Source organism: Mus pahari, chromosome 23 (assembly GCF_900095145.1).
Source record: "Mus pahari chromosome 23, PAHARI_EIJ_v1.1, whole genome shotgun sequence".
Taxonomy (NCBI): Eukaryota; Metazoa; Chordata; class Mammalia; order Rodentia; family Muridae; genus Mus; species Mus pahari.
Genome location: NC_034612.1, coordinates 20,502,187 through 20,516,962, shown reverse-complemented (window position 1 = coordinate 20,516,962; position 14,776 = coordinate 20,502,187). Strand labels below are relative to the sequence as shown.

General features: G+C 51.9%; 2 protein-coding genes across 15 annotated transcripts in view; both read right to left on the bottom strand.

Moving 5' to 3' along the window:
- Positions 1-1,653, bottom strand: part of Ncf1 (neutrophil cytosolic factor 1) — an 8,001-nt gene extending 6,348 nt beyond the window's left edge. Inside the window, exons 1-2 of the mRNA XM_029533701.1 lie at positions 1,531-1,653; positions 199-279 (exon numbers count right to left, since the gene is read on the bottom strand). Coding sequence (XP_029389561.1) covers positions 199-279; positions 1,531-1,602 — 153 coding nt within the window. The 5' untranslated portion in view covers positions 1,603-1,653. The remainder of the gene's footprint in view (positions 1-198; positions 280-1,530) is intronic.
- Positions 1,654-10,242: 8,589 nt separating this feature from the next.
- The window catches only part of Gtf2i (general transcription factor IIi), a 77,459-nt gene continuing 72,925 nt past the window's right edge, over positions 10,243-14,776 (bottom strand). For all 14 annotated transcript variants that reach the window (XM_029533461.1, XM_029533463.1, XM_029533465.1 and 11 more), the window contains 5 exons: positions 14,649-14,677; positions 13,171-13,212; positions 12,541-12,582; positions 11,828-11,902; positions 10,243-11,257 (listed from right to left, as the gene is read on the bottom strand). In XM_029533461.1, coding sequence (XP_029389321.1) covers positions 11,844-11,902; positions 12,541-12,582; positions 13,171-13,212; positions 14,649-14,677 — 172 coding nt within the window. In that variant the 3' untranslated portion in view covers positions 10,243-11,257; positions 11,828-11,843. The remainder of the gene's footprint in view (positions 11,258-11,827; positions 11,903-12,540; positions 12,583-13,170; positions 13,213-14,648; positions 14,678-14,776) is intronic.

Below are 14,776 nucleotides of genomic sequence, written 5' to 3'. Positions count from 1 at the left end.
TGTGTGTGTGTGTGTGTGTGTGTGTGTGTTATCTCCTCTATCCCTGTCTCATTCATTTATTTATTTAGAGACACGGTCTCACTATGTAAGCCCTCGGAAATCCCTAGGTTAATCTGACTTCAGATGCCTGCTGAGCTTGAGGTCCACAAAGTCAGAGGCAAAGCCACAGTTCAAATCCGCCCCTCCCCCAACACTCACATGGAACTCGTAGATCTCGGTGAATTTCCTGTAGACCACCTTCTCCGACAGGTCCTGCCACTTAACCAGGAACATGTACACCTGAGGGGCATTAGAGCGGAGAGGGGGCACTCAGCGCCCACGAGGGCCACGCTGTGCCCCTGGGCTGCCTTTTAGCCTTGGATGGAAGGCCGAGGGGTGGTGGTGAGGCAATCTTTGGGGGCTTTGCTACATTGTGAGACTCTGTCTAAAAATACCTCTGTGATTGTCTCCAGGGGAGGGATGGAGGACATGAAGGAAACACCCAGGGTGACCGCTGTCCCCTCTTCTGGTGTGGCTTTTGGTTGTGGAATGACTCAGAATATTTATATTTAGAGAGGGAGGAAGAAGGGAGTGGGAGGGAGGGAGAGACTTAGCTCTTACTGCTAAGAGTCCCAGGTAAACAGCTCACAAGAACTGGGCGGCACTATCTCTGGCCTGCCTTTGGCCTTGCAAACCCAGTGATAGAGTCTAGATATATGGGCAGATATTCCTCAACCTCATCTCCCCAGGGCAAACGGGAGCCATCGTCCCCTCCTAGGGATCCGAACTCAAATGTAACTAATATCAGAGAAGAAAAGAGACAAAAAGCCAGTCTCCAGGCCTCGCAGGCCGCCATGCAAGGCAGCTCCTGGAGCTGACCAGACAGGGAGGTTTCCTGGGAGGAGTGAGCCTTGGTCCTAGGCACTGGACAGAGGGTGGTGGCGCTTGGCACGCATGGGGGTTCGGCGTGAGGACAGAGAGGGAGGCAGCTGGGATGGTGCACAGGGGTGTCTACCCACCAGACACCCAAGAGAAGCCTGAAGCCCAAGGATAAGAAAGAGAGCCCTGTGCTGAGAGGTCCCCATGGAGGTACATCTTCCTCTGGTCCCCCTCCCTCTCACATCCTTCCCCTGGTCCCCCTTCTCCTATATCCTTCCCCTGTTCTCCCACCTCCCTTATCCCTCCCCTATTCCCCCTCCCTCTCACATCCTTCCCCTGGTTCCCCTCCCCCTCATATCCTCCTCTGGCCCCCTTCCCCCTCATAGCTTCCCCTGGTCCTCCTCCCTCTCAAAGCCTCCTCTGGAGCCCTCCTCCCATATCCTTCCCTGTTCTCCCACCACCCTTATCCTTCCCTGGTCCCCCTCCCCCCTCACACCCTTCCCTGGTCTCCCTCCCTCTCATATCCTTCCCTTGGTCCCCCTCCCCCTCATATCCTCCCCTGGTCTCCCTTCCTTTCATCTCCTTCCCTGGTCCAGGTGGTTTTTGGGTAACAGCAGAGTGACAGCACTGTCCCCACTATGGGCTCCCGCAGGGCACTCTTAGGCTACTCACATAGTGTTGGCTGGGGACAAAGCGCTTCTCGAAGCCCAGGAGGGCGATATGGCGAATGAAGGTGTCCCCCATGGCTGGGCCGTGACAGGGCCACTTCTCCCTATAGCTTGGGCTGGGCCTTAAATACACGAAAAAGAAGAAGTGGTTTCTGTTGCTTGTGGGGTGAGGGCGGGGAAGGCCCAGGAGGCTCTTAGTCTTAGTCTTTCACTTTCTGGGAATTTTTGAGCTTCAACAGAGTGGTGAGGCAGCCAGGGGCACTGAAGTGCAGAAACCTGTTCTACCTACACCATGGCCCAGCCCAGGCACTGGGGCCTCTCTGCAGTTCTGAACTACCCCAACTGCTCCCATTCCAGGACCTTTGTACCAGCTCTGTCCTTCCTTCCCCATCTTCCCTGTCTGCATCTCCCTGCCTCATGCCCATTAAGTCTTCCATGAAGCCTTTGAATAAACTCACACAAAACAACAGCAACAAACATGGGGCTGGAGAGATGGCTCAGTGGTTAAAAGCACTGACTGCTCTTCCAGAGGTCTAAGTTCAATTCCCAGCAACCACACGGTGGCTCACAACCATCTGTAATGGGATCCGGTGACCTCTAATGGTGTGTCTAAAGACAGCAACAGCATGTTCATATCAATAAAATAAATAAATCTTAAAAAAACAAAACAAAACAACAACAAAACAAAACCTGTGATCCCAGTGCTTGGGAGGTAGAGGCAGGAGAGTCAGCTTCCACTATATAATGAGCTTGAGGATAGCCTGGTTTACATGAGGTTGCCTTTAGAAGTACTACAGGACCAGGACTGGATATGGCTCAGCTGATGAAGTCCTTGGATTACAAGCCTGAGGACCTGAGTTCTATCTCCAGAACCTACATTAAAGAAAAGCTCAGGGGCTGGTGAGATGGCTCAGCGGGTAAGAGCACCGACTGCTCTTCCAAAGGTCCTGAGTTCAAATCCCAGCAACCACATGGTGGCTCACAGCCATCCGTAACAAGATCTGACTCCTCTTCTGGAGTGACTGAGGACAGCTATAATGTACTTACATATAATAAATAAATAAATAAATCTTCAAAAGGAAAAAAAAAAAAAGAAAGAAAGAAAGAAAGAAAAGCTCAGGGCCAGTGAGATGGCTCAGCGGGTAAGAGCACTGACTGCTCTTCTGAAGGTCCTGAGTTCAATTCCCAGCAACCACATGGTGGCTCACAACCATCCGTAATGAGATCTGACACTCTCTTCTGGCATGTCTGAAGTCAGCTACAGTGTACTTATGTATAATAATACTTTGGGCCGGAGCAAACAAGGACTGAGCAAGCAGAGTTGAGTGGAGTGAGCGAGCGGGACAAACCAGAGCGAGTCCTAAATTCAATTCCCAACAACCACATGAAAGCTCACAACCATCAGCTACAGTGTATTCGCAGACATAAACACACACAGGATTCTCAGCTTTTCTTTTCTTTCTTTTCTTTTCTTTTCTTTCTCTCTTTCTTTTTTTTTTTTTTTTTTTTTTTTTTTTTTTTTTTTTTTTTCGAGACAGGGTTTCTCTGTTTAGCCCTGGCTGTTCTGGAACTCACTTTGTAGACCAGGCTGGCCTCAAACTCAGAAATCTGCCTGCCTCTGACTCCTGAGTGCTGGGATTAAAGGTTCTTTATTTTTTTAAAAAAAGATTTGTGTGTGTGTGTGTGTGTGTGTGTGTGTGTGTGTGTGTAGATGCAGTTACAGGCAGTTGTGAGCTAGCAGACATTGATGTTCTGAAGTTAGATCCCTCTGCAAGAGATATAAGCACTCACAGCCACAGAGCCCTCCCTTAGCCTGGAAGGTGTGTGCTTTTTTATTTTTTGGTTTTTCCAGACAGGATTTCTCTGTGTAGCCCTGGCTGTCCTGGAACTCACTTTGTAGACCAGGCTGGCCTCCAACTCAGAGATCTGCCTGCGTCTGCCTCCTGAGTGCTGGGATTAAAGGCGTGCACCACCACTGCCTAACTTCTGGTGTGTGTTTTTAATCCTACACTAAATAAGTAGAGTCAGGAGGTCTCTGGGACTCACTGGCCAGCCAACCTAGCCTCTGCGTGAGTTTTAAGTCAGCAGTAGACCCCGTCTTAGAAACCAAGGCGACTCTGGAGAGATGATGTCTGCACACACGTGTAGATATCGGTAGACACCCATAGGTAAGACAACATCTGACCATGTACTAGTTCTTCATAGAAGAGTTTGACTTCTTAGACAGCTCAGCCTGGAAGGGAACTTGGGAGCCAGCCATGGTGGCAAGTGTCTTTAATTCCAGCAGTGGAGGAGGACTCGAATGTCACCAACACTGGAGGAGAAGCCGCGGTCAGCAGGCCTCCCTTGCAGAGCTTCACCCTGAGCTGACTAGATGGATTTCTTGGGAGGAGAGAGCCTGGCTCCTGAGCTGGACTGATGGTGGTGACACTCAGCAGTGGGGACTGACTATGCAGACAGAGAAGGAAGCAGATGGACAGAGGACATTGGGTATCTCCCTAGTGTGGCAGAGGCAGGCAGATCTCTGTGAGTTCCAGGCCAGCCAGAGATACAGTGAGACACAGTTTTTTTTTGTTTGTTTGTTTGTTTGTTTTTGGTTTTTCGAGACAGGGTTTCTTTGTGTAGCTCTGGCTGTCCTGGAACTCACTTGGTAGACCAGGCTGGCCTCGAACTCAGAAATCTGCCTGCCTCTGCCTCCCGAGTGCTGGGATTAAAGGCCTGCACCACCAGGCCCGGCTGAGACACAGTTTTAAAAGGAGCAGGGCTGAGCCAGGTGGTGGTGGTGGTGGCGACAGCGGCCCATGCCTTTAATCCCAGCACTTGGGAGGCAGAGGCAGGCGGATTTCTGAGTTCGAGGCCAGCCTGGTCTACAGAGTGAGTTCCAGGACAGCCAGGGCTACCCAGAGAAACCCTGTCTTGAAACCCCCCCCCCCAAAAAAAAAAAAAAAAAAGATGGCTCAGCGGGTAAGAGCACTGACTGCTCTTCCAAAGGTCCTGAGTTCAAATCCAAGAACACTAAAGCGGCAGAGGTGGGGTGGGAGGTAAGGCTCTGTCGTCTCTCCTGTTCCCCAGTGGGTGGCTTAGAAGCTACCGGGTCACCAGGGTCACAGGTCTCAAGACTTCTGTCTACAACCTGACTGGCACAATGCAGTGCCTCCTTGTAATGACGCTGGCAAGGACGCAGAGAAAGTGGGTGGGGGTAGGTTATGGTGCAGTCTGGGGATTCCTCTCCTTCTGAGCCACGTCCTCAGCCCGTCTCTGGTGCTCTACCCCCTCAAAGTGCTCTACCACCCAGCTACATCACTGAGCTGTCTTGTCATTTTGAGATAAGCTATTCAGGCTAGACTGGAACTTTCGATCTTCCTCTCTCAGTCTCCAGATGGATAGGGGGTTGGGGGGGACCTCTATCGATACACCCAGCCCTGAGGGTGAGTTCTACTACACCAAGGAGCTGAGAACAGTAGTAGCCCTGGTCGCCCTGGCTCTGGCACACGGGCTGGCTCTCCAATGCTGCCCACTGAAGTCTGGGCCACACTCCTTTCAGTCCCTAAGGGCGTGGTCTGGAAAGTCCAGCGAAACCACCAGGCTTGCTGTGCACCTGGCCTGGCAGGCGACAGGCTGTGGAAAGTTCCGAGGGTGACTTGCAGCAGGCCAAGCATCAGGCAGGCCCCTTGCACTTCCTTCTCCGTCTTGTGGGCGCTTTCGTAACTGCAGACAGTGGGTTTGTCTGGTGATCTGAGGCCACACACAGCCACCTTCCCACTGCCCTCCTGAGACCTCCCCCTTAACCCCCCCCAACCTCCAGTGAGAAACAGAGGCAACATGTGGCAATCTTTTTTTAAGTGTTTCACCTTCCAATGACCTCTATAAACAGGGCCAATTTCCCTTTTATTCTCTTTCTTTCCTGTCATGGCAAACGATTCATTTTTAGTGCCTGTGAACTATTGATTTTGGTCTTTAGAGGTGGTCTCCTGTAGCCCAGGCTGTCCTCCCACTTGAACTCCAGACCCTCTGCCTCCTTTTCCTTCCCGCGTGGTGGGATTAACAAGCGTGTGCCCTACGCCCCCTTTTGGGCTTTTACACTTTTGAAACTATATTTATTTCTGTTAGCACCAGGACACTCCAAGCCCTGGCCTAACCATGTGACCCATGACCTGCGTTGCCAGGACAACGACCCTCAATCCCACAACCCACTTGGCTCAGTTCCCACCCCCACTGGTGTGATGTCATTCTCCGTATAAATTAGAGCATCACCCCCTCCTCTGCTCTTCTCTTCTTCCTCCTCTTCTCTTTCTTCTCTCCCCCCACTTCTTCTCTGCCCTTCTACCCCCCCTTCGCCGCCCTCCCCACTCCTGCATAATAAACCTCTCCCACGTGGAATCACCTTGGCCTGGTCTGCTGCTTGGTTTATCTGCCCAAAATATAAAAATTTCTCTGGCGGGGGTGGGGGTGGGGTGGAAGTTGTCCTGTGCACTAGGATCAGAGGACAACCTACGGCAGCTGTCTGTTTTTTCTCCTTCCACCGCGTGGGACCTGGAATCAGTGCCTTGAATCAGGCAACCTCCGAGCCATCTCCCAGCCACCACCACCCCTTTTTTTTAAGTGACTTGAGGATGAGGAGTGTAGTTTAGTTGAAAAGCATGTGCTAGGGCATGTATGTACCAGTTCCTCTGTTCAAAACTCCTCCTGAGACAGCTCCACGTTTGAGGCCATGCTGTTCGTTCTTACCCACAGTAAATTCCAGGACATTAGACACCCTTTTCTGACTTCAGTCACGTGCGCGCGCGCGCGCACACACACACACACACACACACACACACACACAGAGGGCGGGGGAATAAAAGGGCTTAACAAACTTCCTGCCTCCCCCAAAATACAGAGAACAAACAAGCAGAGGAAGCCGTGGGTAAAAAATGTTTTGGGGAGACAGAATTTTTTTTTTTTAACCTTATTGGGTCCATCAGTACTCACTTTGTATTATAACGCCATGGCTGTTTAGTGTATAAGCATCTGACTTCCAGTATGTTCAGACACTGCGTGCACACCTGATGCCTTCAGAGGCTGGAGAGGGCATTGGGTCTCCTGGGACTGGACCTGCCTGCCTTTGCCTCCTAAGTGTAGGGATTAAAGGCTCTGCTACCACTGCCCAGCCATATTGTTTATTAATGAAGATTTATTTTTACGTGTGTATGTGTGTGTGTGTGTGTGTGTGAATATATGCCGCCAGTGTGCTTTCGTCCATGGAGGCCAAAAAGGGACAACAGGTTCCTTGGACCTGGAGCCACAGGCAGGTGCTGGGAACTGAACTCAGGCCCTCTGGAGCAACAGCAAGCCTTCCTACGTACTGAGCCATCTTCCCAGCCTCTCAGGCCCAGACCCTTTAATCACTGGCCTTGGGGTGATGTGAATGAATGAATGATTGAATGAGGCACAATTTCAGGGAGCCAGCCGGCATAAGCCCCAAAGAGCTTTTCCCACTAGGCCAGGCCAGGCAGAGGTGACAGGCCCTCCCTGCTCTGGCTGTAGGACTGGGACCTGTCTCCCACTCTGCCCAGCCACTTGGCTTCCCCCCAGGCCAGAAGCCAGGCTGGCCATGTCCTTAACCAGGAAACCCCCAAGTCTAGACAGGGACGACATGAAAAGTAGCTTTGCTGCCAGAGACAAGGACAGTGAAGTGGCCTCAGGGACCTTCCTATCAGAGGAACTTGGGGCTTCCTCAGATCAAAACAAACCTGCCTTCATCTTTAGTTCTTGGCACATTTAGTGTAAACCCCTCCTTGCTGTTGCTGCTTCTCCTCCCCCTCCCCCCTCTTCCTCTTCCTTCACAGGCTGTCTTTCTGTAGCCCTGGCTGTCCTGGATCTTGTTCTGTTCTATAGACCAGGCTGGCCTCCCACTCACAGAGAACCGCCTGCTTCTGTTTCCCAAATGCTGGGATTAAAGGTCTCCTTTCCCCCACAACCCCCTTCCCTGCTCAGCCTCCTGCTGAGTGACCAGCAACCTTCTGGTTTCTCTGCTTTCCCAGGCCCCCTCCCACCCCCAAAGATGGGCAGGGTTTCCCAGCTGGGCTCTGGGGAGAGACCTGGAGGGTGAGCCCCGGCTCATGGAAATGCTACTCTACCTTCTGACTGCTTGGAGACTCTTTCTCAGCAACACAGGATGAGATGGGTTCTGCTGGGGGAGGAATATGAGGCCTCAGAACATCCAGTAGCTGGAGAAAGTCCACCTCAGGACACTCGCCCGATCCAACATTGGGGACTCCCTTCTCGGGCCCCTCCAGGCACTCTGAATAGACCCTGGCAGTGGGCACTGTGCCTTGCAGCCTGACTCCCAGGATTACCTGGGAGCACAGACTCCTCTCTAATGCGGCCCTTAGCCATCTTACTCAAAGCTCTGAGCTGGTTTCCCCATCTGTAAAACGGCCTTTGTCTACTTTATGGGCTGCCATGCATCGGAAATAAGGTAGAGGGTGAAGAAGCCTGGCAAATGTTGGCCATTGGCAAGCTCGAACCACAGGACAGCTGACTGGAATTGGGCAAGTGGTGGAAAGGGTTAACCCTCAACAGAAGTTGGGTTGTTGTTATTATGTGAAACAGGGTTTTTCTGTGTAGCCCAGGCTGTCCTGGAACTTCTGTAGATTTTTATTTATTTATTTATTTATTATATGTAAGTACACTGTAGCTGTCTTCAGACACTCCAGAAGAGGGAGTCAGATCTTGTTATGGATGGTTGTGAGCCACCATGTGGTTGCTGGGATTTGAACTCTGGACCTTTGGAAGAGCAGTTGGGCGCTCTTACCCACTGAGCCATCTCACCAGCCCAGCTCACAACCATTTAAAGCCCCAGTCCTACCTTGGTGGAACTTGATGGAACTAGCTTTGGTGGGCACCTGGCACATACACGCTGATGTCTACATAGGCATAACTCTCATGCACATTAAAAAGGAAACCGGATGCGTTGGCTGCGGAGTGTAAGTTCTATCAGTTTGGCTGAGGCACCTTCCTCCAACCTAAGCCTGTTCACCTGCTTAAGTCTCTCCATCTCCTGTGGTCACTCTTCCAGCTAGAACAGTAGACAGCTGCTCACAGCCATCAACGCTAACTCCAGGGACACGCTTACCCCAGAGGACAAAAGAAGTCAGTATTCCCGTTGGAGGCCAGGAGACTGCAGATGGCCAGAGACGGCAGCTGAGACACCAAGGGCTGGTGGTCTATACAAACATGACTGGGGAAGGTGTGGAACATGAACTGGGTCATATCCTCTCACAGTGCACACATGAACCCAGCGGACCGTCCCCCTAAAGGACAGAAGCTGCTACTGAAGGATCAAGGTTCCAACATCCTGAGGTTCTTAGTTCTTGACCTTTGCCCCTGCTCTCAGAGGGCTGGCATTACAGGCCTCTACCTCTCTTCCATCACTGGTTTTCTGAGCCAGTCTCCTGCAACCCAGACGAGCCTTGGATTCACTATGTAGCTGAAGATGACCTTGAACTCCTGATTTTTGTGCCACTGTCTCCTAACAGGCATGAGCTGGCTTTCGACTTGACCTTTTGAGAGCATACTGGTTGAATTATTTACTCTTGTTGTTTCGCAGGCAACAGCTGGGCCTTCTCTTGAGTCCTGGGATCATAGCCCTGCTCATCAATGCTTGGCTCTAGCTGCTGGCCTCTACATAGCCCTTCACCAGGAGAGATCAGCCGCGACCTTTAGGTGCAGTTTCAGATGGCTGGAGACACTGAAGCTTGAAGGTAATAAACACAAGGCTCTTTTGTTCCCTCTCTGACAGGAAACACCTTACCAATCTGCATTGTGTCAGCCGAGCTTTCTGCACCGGGCCTTCCTCAACCAGACCACAAGATCCAAGCGTGGGTGGGGCAGGTGAGGGGCCGCCTCACTTGGATAGTCAGAGCACTTGGGTAGACGGCAGGGTAACTGCATAGAACTCAGGTTTCCGTGCATCTAGCCGAGCAGCCTAGTGCCTGAGTCACATCCCAGCCGTGAAAGCTTTATTGGTGGCGGCCCTAACCCTTTCCACTCAGCTGTCACCTACCAGCCTACCTAGTGCATGCAGGCAGCTGTCATGTCACCCACCTGTACACAAGCCACGTCTGACCCAGGGCAGTTCTATTCCATGCTATGGTGTAGGTGATGTCTCTAAAGGCCCACAGGATGAGAGCTTGACCTTGGCCTTGGCACCACTGGAAGACGCCAGAAGCTAGGGGTGGGGTGAGGTGGGGAGGGGAGGGGAGGGTCTCATGGGAAGAAGTTGGATGCTGACAGGGCGTGCCCCTTGTTTCTCCCTCGGCTTCCTGGCTGCCCCAGGTGAGCTGCACCTTCTGCTCTGTGGCCCTCACTGAGTACTGCCCTGCTGACTCTCCTGTGCATCGTGTTACCATGGCGGCTGACCAGGGAAGGGGCTGTGCAGGTGCAGGGGATCCCTGGTCGCAGCCTGGGCGGGCATCATCTGCCTTCCACATCCTCCAGCAGGGACTCAGAGACTCCCCTGTGCCGTGGCCTCCGAGTTCTCCTCTGTCTCCAACACACATGAGATGCAGGCGGGTGGGGGCTGGGCACAGCTCCAGCTCCACAAACCAGTGACTTCTTCAGAAACACCAGGAATACCGGTGTCCAATCTGTACGGGACTGAGGTGAACACCCCACTAACCCACACCCACCCTGCCTCCCCAGGCGCTCACGAAGACAGCACAAAAAGAATGAGTTTGCATGTGAAAGGCATGGATGGATTTTATTTATTACCCTATATCTACAATTTGAGGTAAAATATAAGGAACACATAAAATGCCTATCTCTGCTACCGTGTGATATAATTTCCCATTGTGAACATTGTGGTGACTACTGAGAACCGTGCCCTCACATCCTCTAACTGCTGAGAGCTGTAACCTTATCATCGTCTGTGAGCCCCCCACATGGACCCCACAGAGGGCGGGACACCAATGTCCTCACTCCCCACCCTGGCACCGAGGCCAGACAGGTGGTTAGAGCCTAACCAGCCAGGCAGACACCCAGCCCAGCCTGACTCGACCCAGAGCTGCGGCCCAGAGCACCCCAGGCCCCTGTGGGTCCCAGTTAGGGAGGGCCGGAGTCATCCACTTGCTCAAGCATGCAGACCTGACCTCTGACCTTCAGGACACACCCAGAAATCTACTTGCTCCAGCTGCACTCGGACGGACGCACTAGCTGCTCACTGGCCGGCCTTGCTCTGAATGGCAGTGGGGACAGAGGACTCGTGACAGAGCTTGGGAAGAGGCTTGGTCACACACACAGACAGCAGCCCTCTCCTGGCAGGAGGGGCAGCCGCGTGCAAGACCACGGAACGGGTCTTCAATAGAAAAACTAAAGCACTGAGGAGCACAGGGACTTCCTTTGCTGCAGAAGCCAAGATGCCCCGTAGGAATAGCTCACCGACGGGAATGCGCACCACAGCCCAAGGCTCTGCCCAATGCAGAAGAAACCCTACGAGTCGTCCCTGCCATTCCCGCCTCTTTCAGCACTGCTGCAAGACCCTTCTAGTACGTTCCCAAGCCACCAGGCACGCGCCTCTCATCACGCTGTGTAGCTCAATTCACAGAACTGCTGAGAAAGTAGACATTTCTATCTAAAAGTAGAAAAGAAGGTTTGTATAGAAGGTATTTCTGTTATACAAGTATATTACAGAGCTGGCAGGAACGGGTCCCAAAGCTCTTCTCCACCACGCACGCTGGATGCTGGACGAACTGCAGAGAGAACAAACACGCAGGCAGTGGGTGAGTCGGATGGCAGGGGCATGACAACCTCCTGTCACACACCCTGTTCCATCTGATAGACGTGCAGGCCCGAGTCTGTGATCTGACACGGTCAGGGCACATCATCAAGGCTGCCGGGCAAAGCCCACCACAGCAGACTTCAGTCTCTTCACTTTCGGGTCACTGCAGCCCACCTCTTAGTGGCAAGTCAGCAATTGATGAGGCTGGGCTTGTGAATGGCCTAAAGAGGTCAGTCACAGAGGGGGCAACCTTGGCATAGACTCAAAACAAACATGTCTCTTTAAGGAAGACTACCTCTGTATTACCCTACCCCATCCCAAGACAGGGTCTCACTACGGAGCCTGGCTGGCTTGGAACTTACAAGACACCCACCTGCCTTTGCCAACTCACTCATCTTGGCTACATCTTTAAGTGAGAAAAACCTTTGGGCCTCGTGTCCCCTGAGGGTGGCCTCATCTCACAGCTAGAGCAGAAGGGGTGTATCTACACATCAGCCTATAGGTGGGCATGGACGAAGGGCAGCTGGGGCGAGGCTCTTACCCTGGAGAGCCACGGCCTACCACGTGGGGTCTGGCTCTTGCTTGATCTGTGAACTCCCATCTGTCTCTTTAGTTTCTACAGAAGAAACAAAGGGGTAAAACCATGAGCTGCAGAGCTGGTGCACACCTGCTTGTCAGTAGCCATATGAGCCTGCTAAGATCTGCACGAAGCCCTTTGGTGTGGGTTGTGCATCGAGTGTTCTTGTTACAGGATCCTGGGCCTTACAAATGCCTTGTCCAGCTCATGCCTTGATTCCCAAGTAACTGATTCTATGTTGTCTTGGGTGTATCTATATTGTCATGCCTCATCTAAGCTATAGGGTTTAGCCAGAGCCACACAGGGAGAGCAGAGAGGAAGTCTGCCTGGAGTCTTCACTGAACAGTGTCCATGGTAGAAATCTTATCAATTTGGGGCTGGAGAGATGGTTCAGCAGTTAAGAGCACTGGCTGCTCTTCCATAGGATCTGAGTTCAGTTCCCAGCACTCACATGGAGGCTCACAACCATCTGTAACTCTTATTTCAGGAGGTCTGATGTCCTCTTCTGGCTTGGGTACTACATACACATATAAGTAGGCAAAACACCCATACATATTAAAATAAAATTCCAATCAACTCTCTAAGAACAAAGCCAGAAAGCATCACAGCCAGCTCGGTCACTGTCCTGAGGGGTCGGTCACCCTAGCTCCGGTCGCTGGCAACACCACAGCCCTTACCTTCTGTTACTGGAACTTCCAAGTGGCTTGCCTCGGCTGATTCTAAAGAGAAACATATCAAGTGTCATTTGAACGGTTTTCAAAGGTTATTATTTAAAGAGCCTTGAAGCAGAGGAGGAGGAGGAGGAGGAGGAGGAGGAGGAGGAGGAGGAAGGAGAACAACCAATGACAGAAACAGCCTGACGACCTCTTTTTTTATTGTCATTATTTGATTATTTTGTCTGCATGTGTGTCTGAATCGTGCACATGTCTGGAGCCTTAGGAGGCCCTGGAGACGGAGTTAAAAGACAGTTGTGAGTTGCTGCATGGGTGCTGGGAATTGAACCAGGGTCCTCTGGAAGATCAGGGAGTGCTCTTAACCAACGAGCCATCTTTCCAGTCCAAGCCCGTCAGCTGCTGCCCTCCCCATGCGCCTGTGCACACCCCGCACAAGCACACACTTACACAGGCAGACAGACTTCTCACTGGTCGTGAGCACCATGACGTCATGAATAACCTGAGATCATGGGTTTACACGGTTCTGTGGCTCACAATTGCTAAGTGTGTGCAGTGACTGTAAGCAGGTACAGCAGGAGCCACGGCTTGGGGCAACCATGTAAGTAGTATGTACGCCAACAACTCTCCTCTCACCTTGTATCACAGGGCCTTCAGACTCATTCTGATCAACCAGCTCTGCAATGAAAGGGGACAGTTTAGATGGCTCACTAACACACGTGACATCTGACCATGCTGACGTTTCAGCTCTGTGCCTCTAGCACAGCAGTGGAAGAGAAACAGGCTTAGCAGATAAAGGTGCCTGTCTGCGAACCTGACAGAGTCCAGTCACTGGGCCCCATATGATGGAAGGAGAGAACCGAGTAGACAAGCTTGGTCTTCTAACCACTGACCATCAAGTGCTCTGAGGACCCCGGGACCCCACATACTACTGAATAAAGAAGAAAGGGTAAAGAAAAGCCGGGCATGGCGGCACACGCCTTTAATCCCAGCATTCGGGAGGCAGAGGCAGGCGGATTTCTGAGTTCGAGGCCAGCCTGGTCTACAGAGTGAGGTCCAGGGCTATACAGAGAAACCCTGTCTTGAAAAACCAAAAAAAAAGAAAAAAGAAAGGGTAAAGAAGAGCACCAAAGGAAGGGACAGCAACGGTCCTGGCTAGATGCCACCAGAGCCATCGACTTTCACAGTGGTCAGCACACACGGGAACCAGAGTCCTACACAAGGACAAGAATAAAACTCAGCATCACAGACAGGACCTTACAAGCAGTGGCTTGGACACAATATTCTTCGGAAATGGAAACTATACACAGAACAGGACAGCTGGCCATGGTGGCATGTCTTTAATGTGGGACTCAGGAGGCAGAGGCAGGGGGAATCTCTTAGAGTTCTAGGCCACCCACAGTGATATATGAGACCTGAATTTTAAAAAAGACAGATGAACTGAAATTTGCAAGGAAAATTCAACAAAAGAATTACTGTGTGTGTGAAGTCTGTGTGAGCGCGTGTGCCACAGCGTGCACAACTCTGGGCTTGGTTCTCACCTTCCACCGGTATGTGAGCCCCGGGACAGAAGTCAGCTTGCTGGGCGTGGGCAGCAAGCTTTGCCAGCGGAGCCATCACCAGCCCCCCTCCCTTTCTTTTTGGGGATAGGCTCGCTTGTGTCCCAGGCTGGCCTTAGACTGCCTACAGCAGACAGTGTTGACCAGCCTGGTCCTCCTGCTTCCGCCTCCCAAGCACTGGAACTGCTGGTTTCCCTCCCTTGTGCCTGGCACTCGAATGCTGTGTAGGACCTATAGCCCCCTGAACTCTAGTGCATGGAGTTCAGGGTAACAGAGCTGCAAATGCAGCTTCCTGACCCAGGCAGGAGCTCTCCAAGTCCGGCCTATAGTGAGCCCTTTAAAACAGTCTCAATGCCCCCACCCGAGTCACCATTTCCTCACTAAGAGACAAGCCATGTGGCCAATTTCACAAGCAGGCAGAGTGCTGGGAACGGGTGACATAATGGGTGACAAATGTGTTATCTTGCAGGCCCCACCGCACCCACACCCACAGACACATTCACATGCACTCCCAGATCCCCAGAAACACAACAAACAAAACAAGGCTGTACTCACGGTTATTAATCACAAGTCCTGGAAATGGTCTAAGAGAAAAACAAATTGTAGAATGTAAGGCTTTTGTTTCACATGAACATTTGCCTAACTTGCTAATCTATGCCACGTATGGCCTATTTTCGTAACCC